The sequence below is a fragment of the Poecilia reticulata genome, chromosome 9, assembly GCF_904066995.2.
Source record: "Poecilia reticulata chromosome 9, P_reticulata-male-v2, whole genome shotgun sequence".
In the NCBI taxonomy this organism is placed as follows: Eukaryota; Metazoa; Chordata; class Actinopteri; order Cyprinodontiformes; family Poeciliidae; genus Poecilia; species Poecilia reticulata.
In genome coordinates, this window is record NC_088838.1 from 9,112,120 (window position 1) to 9,122,461 (window position 10,342).

The 10,342-nt window shown below is 40.6% G+C and overlaps 1 protein-coding gene across 1 annotated transcript; it reads left to right on the forward strand.

Moving 5' to 3' along the window:
* The first annotated feature begins 369 nt into the window (after positions 1 to 369).
* Positions 370 to 10,137, forward strand: ggt1a (gamma-glutamyltransferase 1a). Its single transcript, XM_081610504.1, has 12 exons — positions 370 to 1,461; positions 1,563 to 1,693; positions 1,779 to 1,868; positions 2,167 to 2,359; positions 3,574 to 3,734; positions 4,799 to 4,948; positions 6,410 to 6,546; positions 6,683 to 6,870; positions 6,957 to 7,084; positions 7,643 to 7,755; positions 7,842 to 7,955; positions 8,405 to 10,137. The coding sequence occupies exons 1-12, from the start codon at positions 1,268 to 1,270 to the stop codon at positions 8,549 to 8,551; spliced, it is 1,746 nt and encodes a 581-aa protein (XP_081466630.1). The 5' UTR covers positions 370 to 1,267; the 3' UTR covers positions 8,552 to 10,137.
* The last annotated feature ends 205 nt before the right edge of the window (positions 10,138 to 10,342 follow it).

Sequence of the window (10,342 nt, forward strand, 5' to 3'; positions counted from 1 at the left end):
ACATCGCTGCTTTGAACCGGAGAGACGCAGAACAAGATAGAAGTGATTCGATTTAGAGCCGATCCGCAGCTGGACATTAATGCAGGTCAGCAACAGGGCCGTGCACCGGGACAGCTGACGGAAACAGGGTGTGGTGACAGCATTCACACCCCTCGTATGTTGTTTTACAGTCAAGCCTTAAACTCTATGACTCTTCAGCACATGGTTGTAAAGGGCTGTGAGAATTTTGAGAAAGAGGATACAGGGTTCCCCCCAAACTCTTTACAAATAAAAACTTGAGAAGGGTGGAAAGCATTTTCACTCATCCCCGTTGAATCAGTACTATGTAGCACTATGCTATTGGTTTTCAATTGGATTTAGTTCTGGACTTTGACTGGGCTTTGGCTACATGTCTTGACAAGAGATTCTCTCAACTGGGAGAATTCAGATTTTTGTAAAAAAAATAAATAAATAAAAGAAACACAAACACAAAGACAATATGACATAAAATCCCAGTGAAACACATTGAAGAGTGTGGTTGTAGCATCACAAAGTGCAAACAGCTCAGGTTTTTGCTTTTGTAAGACACAGAGTTAGCTCCTGAACGAACACATGAAGATCACCAATCACAGACTGCAGAGTCAGGACTTTAAATAGATCACTCTCACCTTCACGCTGACAGGCCGTGGCAGACTAATAGCGAAGTGAAATGGAAGGTTGTGGATGATTTGGGGGACAAACCCCAAAAGTTTCACTCTAAAGAAATGAGAGGAAGGCATCCATCATTTGGAAAACTCCCATCATTATCTGAGAAATGATGGATTAAACAGTAACTACCTCTGATTTTTGTGAAGATTTGATTCAGCAGTTTAGCTTTTGGAGCCCATCTTTAATAACAGGGTCGTATCGAGACAGAAGACAATTGCAATAACTGTTATTTTTCTGTATTTTGTTATCCGTAATCTTTCCTCTTGAAGCACCCAGAGGGAACGCAGCACATGTTTAACAAACACAGTATGACAGTGAGCTAACACCTGAAAAACATAGATGACACACCCAGTGGCTTAAGCCAGACATCTTTAACACCTTAGAATTACAGCTGATGCTCATTCAGGCTCTGGTCGGCTCCCGTTGTTTCTCTTAGGCTTGATGTTTTTTTTTTCTTTTTACCGGCCTGTGAAACATAACAACATATCAAAGGTGAGCAAACTTAAAAATTATGGGGAAAAAAAAAATCTGTGGGTGAAACTTTACCCACCTGAGCTGCAGGTCTGATGAAGACGGTCTGATGATTTTCTCAAACAGGAAAATGGTCGGGAAGTCCCTGATTGCTGGTGTGGTGGTCCTTCTGGTGGCCACCGTGAGCCTGTTCTTGGGGGTCTTCATGGGCTTAGGGAGGAAAAACGCGCCTCCCCCCTCAGACTACTTCTACTCAAAGGCCGCCGTGGCTGCTGATGCAGGAAAGTGCTCAGAAGTGGGGAGGTAAGAGCAAAGCCCGAGCGCATATGTTGAGCTACGTGTGTGTGTGTGTGTGTGTGCGTGTGTGTGATTCTCATCCGGTAAGTGCATTCTTGTGTTTCCAGGGACATTTTGAAGAGAAATGGCTCAGCTGTGGACGCTTCCATCGCCGCCCTGCTATGTGTCGGCCTTTTGAATGCCCACAGCATGGGCATCGGGGGAGGGCTCTACTTTATAATATATAATGCTTCCACAGGTGAGTGCGCACCGCAGGTCAAGAGGTCACAACTAAAGAAAAAGTAAGAGCGCTTTCCCATCACTCCCCGCTCTCTGCCGAACAGGGATGGTGGAAACAATAGATGCGAGGGAGACAGCGCCCATGAACGCCACTGAAGACATGTTTGGCAACAACACCAAACTCTCTCGCACAGGTAACGACTAGCTGTGTGCTCGCAGAGTGTTTTCCAGCGACAGATTGCATTTTGCTTCTGTCTAATCTCTAACAGCAAGAGACGGATTTAGGGTGGACATATTCTAGTCTTAAAGTTATCCATCCATCCAGCTTCTGAGGAGTACTCTGTTTTCTGTCACATCTCTTGCTCTATTTATAATAGGATCGTTCAAATAAAGCAGCAAAAGGTGTTAAATACAGGCAAGAAACAATGCCTTGTGTGCTTTTACTTTAATCAGCAATGTTTGACAAAGACACGGCTTGTTTTTGCATGACAGGTGGATTATCTGTAGCGATACCAGGAGAGATCCGAGGTTACGAGATGGCACACAAACGGCATGGCAGGCTTCCCTGGAAGGAGCTGTTTGAGCCCAGCATTGCTCTGGCCCGTGACGGTTTCCCCATCGGGAAGGCTCTGGCTCACGCCATCTTTAAGAGCAAAGAATCCATTCAAGGAGACGCCAACATGTGGTGAGGGGAACAGAAAGAGTTGGCTTTGACATTGTCTTAATAAGAAAAAGGAACAACTGCTGCATTGTGCTGTTAACGTGAATGCTGGGTTCATGCTGGGTTCATGCTGTTAGAGAAGGAGTTGATTAGTTTTAAACATTGGTTCAAAACCCCAGTTAGAGAAGATAGTAGAAATTAGCCTCATCATTGTTCACCGACTGCAAATTTGAATTATGCAACAATCTGGTCAGAACCTTTTCCAACAGGAAAAATAAGATGGCCAAATGATTTTGTATAACAATGTACTTGAAAAACTGGAGAGTAAATTTGAACATTTACATTAGCCTTTTAGCTGTTAAATGATTAGCTCAAGTTAGCTGTGTTCCCACTTGCACCAAAGAATTGCTCATAAAGTCAATAGACGCTTAACTATACTGTGCAACATGAATTTTCATACCCAAACTGTTTATCAATAAAAGTAATTATTATGAAGTTGTTGAGTTGAGCTACACAGTGCCACGGTAGTTAGCGATCTCACCTCAAACAGTATAAAGTCCTGCTTTCCATCTCAGGTGAGGTGAACCGTCCAGTGTGAAGTTTACTTGTTCTGTCTCTACAGAGCAGGTTTTCTACCTAAACATTTGTGACTTCTCATTGGGTATCCAGCTTCCTCCCACGGCTCAAAAACATGCATGTTAGGTTAGCTAGACAGGTCACCAGTCCACACTGACTTCATTCAAAGTCTGAATGCTGAAAATCATTAGCTATGATGTTAGCTAACAGTTAGCTAGTTAGAAAATAGTTAGCATTTTGTAGCTTAATCGAACAAATGTAATGTGTGGTGTGAAGCAAAGTCTTCAACCCAACCCACTACCCTTAACAGCATCATTTTCTCATCTTGCCATTACTTAAATAGGTTCAGTGAAGTCGTTTCAAGTTTTGTTTAAAATGGCGGTCAGTAATGATGAGGCTCTTTCTACTCTACAAACCAGGTCACAATGTTTGAACTAATGTGTTTGTTTGGAATGATCCACCATACTGAACCCAGCATTTGAGATAAAGAAATAATAACCCAGCAGGATTTATGGGTAATAATCTGCACACACAGGAGCTTTTTCTCTACTGAGGCTTTGTGAGCTCAGGGTTCCACATTTTCAGTCATGTCTTGCTGTCTTTCATTTTCTGTCTTCAGACACTTGTAACAGCTTTATTTTGTTGCTTTGTCATTTTCACAGTGAGGTGTTCTGTGATTCTGAAAAGAGAATCCTGAAAGAAAATGATATTGTTAAATTCCCAAAGCTGGCTGAGACGTATCAGAGGATAGCGGACGAGGGACCTGATGTATTTTATAACGGGACCATGGCACAAAGCATCGTCGAGGACATCCAGGCGGCAGGTGCTTTGCTCAGTGTGTTTACTTTTAAAGTGAAAGGAAGAGGGAATTAATCAAAACAGACATAGAGGAGCCCCGATGAAGTTGCACAAAGTCTTAAAAATAGACCTTTTATTTGAGTAGAATTAATTACATGTAGGAGGCAGAGTCTCATTTTGTGTTCAGGGCAGCACTTGGTCTTTTCCTATAAGATTTCACAAAGTTGGTGCATCTTTCATTTGATTACAAACATTGTCCGGTGGTCTAACTTCTCTCTTGCATTTTCCTCTGCAAATTTTCTAAAGGTTTCTAGTGTGGAGATTAAGACACCAGCAGAAGATGGCTGATTTAATGTCTGTTGAACCATTTCTTTGTTGATTTGGTCATGTTTAGTGAACTTCCCAATTTTGACTAATTTTCAGCTTAAATGTAGAGCCCACCTTTATTTTTATTATTCAAAACATGTTAGCGTTTCATAGCATTTATGATGCCATGCTCTCCAAGATCTGGGGCTTTTGAAGAGAAACAGATCTCCAAAGTCACAAACCTTCAACCGTTTTCCACATATTCCTCTTTGGTTTCATCCCAAGTCCTTCTTGAGGGGTTTGTTATAAAAAGAAAAAACAATCTTAATGTTTGACCAAAGCACACTGTTCCACTTAAAATCCCAGTGCAGCTTAGACAACTCCACACTCTTAAATTTACAATGAACACTATTTGATTGGCAGTTCTGTAGCATGTCATGGCTGTTGCAAAGATTTGTTGAACCCAACATATTAACTCTGCTGCAATTCTCTAAACAGCAAACTTGACTTCTACCATCTTAATTTATACCCCAAAAGAACAGAAGGCGAAGGTTTGCTAACTCTGTGTCCTCAGGAACTCTGATGAACTTAAATTGTATTTATTTCTAAGAGATGACAAAATGTACTAATATGAGATTTAAAAAATAAATAAATGTACTCAGAAAAAGGGTGGAATTTTCAACATTAGTCAAGCAAACAATTTGCACAACACATACATCAAGAAGTAGAGTAAAAAAAAAAACAACTTGAAGTGCATCCTCAGCGTTTTCATCTGCGTTCCAGGTGGCATCATCACGCTCGATGACTTGCTGGAGTACCAGCCTGTGCTGAACGAGAACCCTCTGAAGCTGAACGTCGGGGAATACACCATCCATGTTCCAGACGCCCCCTCCAGCGGGCCAGTGCTGGCGCTCATTCTCAACATAGTGGATGGTGAGCAGGCCGGCTGAGTGCTCGGGCAGCCATGCGGAAGAAAGGATGTCAGGTTTCCCTAGGTCATCCCGGGAATGTTTCCCCGCCTGCTGTGGAGGCAGAAAACACTTGCGCTTGCCAGATAGAAACACACCCTCACCGCTCCATCTGTTGTAGCAGGGAAGCTGCGTTCCCAACAACAAAGCCTCGAAGCATTAATGTTGCATAAGGGAAAACTAGGACATACCTATAGATTCGCAACCATTGCAAGTTATGAAACAATTTCAGTAAAATGTAAATATTGAATGATATTTATGTAGAACACAAAGCTAGGATGACGCGTTAAAAATTGTGTTTGTTGCTAGGAAATGTTCACAAGTTGATAACTAGACTGATTTCCTACTTATCCCTCAAAATGAAAGTGATTCAATCTGGTTTAGAAAATCTATTCATTTTACTCGTAAACTTAAAATGCTTTTTCCAGTGAGGGAAAAAGTTAGGACACCCCGACCTTCCAGTAACTAGTGTTGACACCTTTGGATGCAACACCTTCAGTGAGACTCTCCTTGTAGCTACCTACCAGTCTTTGACTTTGGAAAGTTTGTCCCACTCTTTACTTTGAGCTGTTTGAGGGGTTTCTTGCATGTTCAGATTTTATGTTACTCTCAAAAACATCAGGGTTTAAACTTTGACTAGACAAAGAGCTGTCAAATCCTTTGTTTTAATCCAATTCTTGGTGGGTTTACCAGTGGGTTTTGGGCGTCGTGTCTCCAAATCAAGACACTTCAAAATTAGTGTTAGGACCTTTTCCTGGAATGTTGGGTTTAGTCTATACCAAACATGTCCTCCGTTCTGGTGTCCAACAATTTTTTCTTTAAACTCATTTGTCCAAGAAAAAAACAACAACAACCAAAGTCCTGGTTCTAGTCTATGTTTTCTCCTGCAAGCTGCAGTCTGAACTTTATGTCTTAATTGGAGAGCAAAAGTTTTCTCTTCACACATCTCCCATAAAACTTATACTTCTAAAGTTTCCACTTTGATCAAACTGGCACCCACTCGCACATGAACGAGTCGTCATCTCTAGATTCTGTAATAACATTTTAGGATTTTTTTAGTCTTCCTTTAGCATCTTGTCTGCTTTTATGGTGAAGTTTTTCCTCTATATGGCCAGGGCTCAAGGATTTCTGACCATTTAACCTCATTTAGAGCAGCAATCTTCTGATCATGTGTACCTGATGTGACATTAGTGTCAGGATTCATCTTTTGGTGTCCTATTTGAACAAATAGGGGTTTGCAAAAGAAGGTTTTCAAATGTCTTTTCTTCAGTTTGTCTGATAATAACTGAATTTGTCAGCATTGTCAAAACTGATCAAACAATTGTTTGTGTCAAAATATGTTAGAAAACATATAGTTTGATAGGATTTTCTATGTATATATTTCATTTTCCCATAATTGCATAACTGTATGTTTCTGTTTTTGCAGGGTACAACTTCACGGACACAAGTGTCTCAACAGCCGAGAAAAAAACTCTGACCTACCATCGCATCGTCGAGGCTTTTCGCTTCGCCTACGCCAAGAGAAGCAGACTGGGCGACCCGCGGTACCTCAACATTACTGACGTAAGCTCGCCCAATTCATGCTTTTCATTCACGCATTTCCAATTTAACTGGAACATCTGCGGCCACAAGTGTTTGAGATCTTCTCATCATCACTTCCGTCTATTTTCCTCTCCAACACTGACTTTTTTTTTCTCAGCTGATAAACAACATGACCTCAGACTACTTTGCTGACGGCATACGGAGTAAAATTACGGATGACACAACCCACCCGGATAACTACTATGAGCCTGAGTATTTTGTTCCAGAAAACCACGGCACAGCTCACCTGTCTGTCATAGCCGAGGACGGGAGTGCCGTCGCTGCCACCAGCACCATTAATCTATAGTGAGAGTCCTAAATGTTCAGCTTTTTAAGACACTTGATTTAGACAGATAAACAAAACCTTTCTAAGAGTTGCTTTTGCTTCGCAGCTTTGGGTCTAAAGTCATGTCTCGGTCCACGGGAATCATTTTCAACGATGAAATGGACGACTTCAGCTCTCCGTACATGACCAATGGATTTGGGATCCCGCCGTCGCCCAACAACTTCATACAGCCAGGTTTTACCAAATCAACCAATCACATTACGACAAACCTCATTGTGTGCATTGTGTGTGACATACCAACAGTGCAGTGGATGATTGTGAGCTAGAAGAGAAAACAATTTTTTCAAGAAAATTCTAACAGTCTGGCTTGAATTTGTGTATGGCCCCCTCTACCATAGCACCCTTAAATCAAATCCAGTGAAAACAAAAGTCGCCTGATCTCAAACGGAGTCCACCTGTGTGAAATGTAATTTCACTGTAAATACAGTGATTCTGTGAAGGCGACAGAGAAAACAATAGAGAGTCAACAGACTCACATAGACTCAGGAACACAGCAGCAGGTCAGGGATGAACTGGTGCAGAATGTGAAAGCACGGTTTGATGATAAAACAATTTCCCAGGCATCTGGAGACATCTAAAAGATGCAGTTTCTTACTTTGAAAACTGCAGTTGGACACCCCGGGTATTTGGACAAAATCCAAATAAAATAGATAAATGCTTGTCATTGCAACATGACCAAAAATGCCAATTTTGCGAGGCACTTCAGAAGAACTTTCTGTTTCTCTGTTGCAGGTAAAAGACCTCTGTCCTCAATGTGCCCAACAATCATCTTTGACAAAGACAACAGAGTGAAGATGGTTGTAGGAGCATCTGGAGGCACAAAAATCACCACGGCTACTGCTCTGGTGAGTACGACTCAGCCGCTCTCGTCTCCTGTAGATTCCCACTCTGCGTCCTGCAAAACTTATGTAACGTGTTGTGGTGGCAACAGGTTATCCTCAACTCCCTTTTCTTCAACTATGACCTAAAGAAAGCAGTGATGGAGCCGCGAGTTCATAATCAGCTCAACCCCAACATGACGGTGGTGGAGCAGGGCTTCGAAAAGGTGAGCCAGGCGTGGATGCAGCGTGCAAAACGACAGGAAAGAAAGGAAAAGTTAGCAGTAATGATACATGGTCAAATGACCTTTTGGTAACTTATATAAGGTAAATCTAAAACTTGCAAAATGTCATAGCGAGTTTGGCAAATCTTGTAAAAAGGCAGAAGCCTAAAATGAACTTTCTCCAAAAGTAAATATAACTTTATTTCTTGCATTTATGCAGCGCAACAACAAGTATCATATATTATATTTAAGCATTTTTAGATGCTAAGACTGGTACTTTAGCTTAAGATCCCCTCTTGAAATTTGAACTCCACTCTACCTCAAGAAAGATTTTGGTTGGATTTGCTCTCAACTCATTGATTTTATTTTGTACTTCTGTTTTTATATTGTTTCGGTTCATCAATTTTTGTTTTCAATAATCCTATGTAACTCATTATTCGGCATCTGTGCAGAGCGTCCTGGAGGGGCTGGAACAGAAGAACCATGTGACCCAAACACTGAGAACTCCAGACTCCGTGGTCCAAGCCGTGGTTCGGCAGGGAGAGCGTCTCTGCGCGGAGTCCGACCCCCGGAAAGGAGGCTATCCAGCCGGATACTGAGCCTGTCCGGTTTCCCTCAGTGATCAGTTTCCACATAAACTCTGACAGAAACAGAAAACTTACGGAAACTGCACCGAGGATTGAAGCTATGTCTACACTAGAGACGCCTCTCCTCCGCTGCCGAAACATGGGAACTGACTCAATCCTACCACCTGATTTTCGGCAAAACTTCTTATATAAATTATTATTTTTTTGTGTTTTAAAGTAAGATGTCGTGGCTAGCATAACTCTAGGATGCTGGTCAGGAAAATAAATTTTAGGGATTTAAGCAGAAGCCAAAGGTTCCAACTGGATCTATTTTCAGCCGGACAATCACTCATGTAACAACGCAGCTATATTTCCAACGAACGCCTGACGAAACCATGTCAACTTTTGGTAAGTTGTCATTGCGGCGTTTTGACCTGTTTTGTAATAATAATAATAAAAAGTAATTATACTGTAACTTATGACACATTGTCTGGAAAAGAGGACTACAGGTAAACTCTGCAGCGCTAGCAGGTCTGATAAGTCCAGCGCGAGGACGTCTCAGGTGGTTCCGCCTTGAACCAAACCGGAAGCTCCACGTGTTGTTTTAACTCGACAGTGAAGCTGTTATTTCTTCATGTTTAATATCGTTAAGAGGTTAAGTGAATGTATAGCATCTTCCGAAATAAGAAAACATTTGCAGATATATTTTTCTAAACATGCATTGTTCCTATGCTATGTTTTGTTGCCATGCTTGTTATTAAAACATTGAGAAACAGAAATATGTATCTCCTGTGAGAACTGAAGGAAAACGGAAACTGCATTTCACACTGAAGGCATCATTATGGGACAGAGAGGTTTGAGACATTAACGTTTCCAAAAAGGTTTACAGGGCCTCCATGAAGTTTCCATACAAAATTTCTATGCTCTTCAGTTTTAATGTTATTATAGACATTTTCCAAATTGGGTTTTATATTTATTTAAACTCCAAGTCAAATAATACAGTGCTGAAGTTGGCTTCCGGTTCATTGTTGTTGTAAAAGGTTATTTCAGGTTTTGGCATAGGGAAAAGCAGCAAAGTTTTATATATATAAAAAAATACCAATCGGGAATTTCAAATCGCAGTTTGAAATCTGTAATATCTTCATTTCACAAAAAAAAAACCTAAGAAAACTTGTAAATTGCAGCTAAATACCCAACTCAGAAACTGGGAATCTGGTTTAAAAGGAAGGAATTAAAGGTCGGGAGGCAAACAAACACAAAAAAAACACAAACAACAGCAACGCAATGTTCGTTGTTTGATTTTTTAATTAGTGTGTTTCTCTATCAGTGAGTTGGGAAGAAAACTCGAGTTGTGGCGAACCGTTAATAGTTATCCAGCAGAAATAATAACAGAAAATATTTTGTTTTTATCAGTTTTTTGAAACTAGAATTAATTTTGTCTTGGAAACCCATTCTTTTTACTAGCATTTTCTAGTTATTCAGACTTAGAAAATACTAAAAATTACCTTCCAGACTGTTCCAACACTGTGTTGGAACAATAGGAGTGGTATTTGCCTTTGCATTTATTATTATTATTATTATTATTATTATTATTATTATTAGAGATGTGCCGATCAGGTTTTTTCCTGCCGATACCGATACCGATCACATTTTTTTTTTTTTTTTTTTAATCATAAACACTACCGGTTACATTATGTGGAAAAAAGAACCATGAATTCACCTTAATTTAGACAAAAAACTTGTTTTTAATAACTTTTTCCAAGAAGAAAACTAAATAAAACAGGCATTCTGCAAATTGTACTGCTATCGGTAATACTATCTTTA

Excerpts from the sequence above, each read along its gene's own strand:
- ggt1a (XM_081610504.1), top strand. The coding sequence starts at position 1,268 with ATGATTTTCTCAAACAGGAAAATGGTCGGGAAGTCCCTGATTGCTGGT. Across the intron at positions 3,735-4,798 it reads CGAGGACATCCAGGCGGCAG|GTGGCATCATCACGCTCGAT; the intron begins GTGCTTTGCTCA and ends TCTGCGTTCCAG. Across the intron at positions 7,956-8,404 it reads TGGAGCAGGGCTTCGAAAAG|AGCGTCCTGGAGGGGCTGGA; the intron begins GTGAGCCAGGCG and ends GCATCTGTGCAG.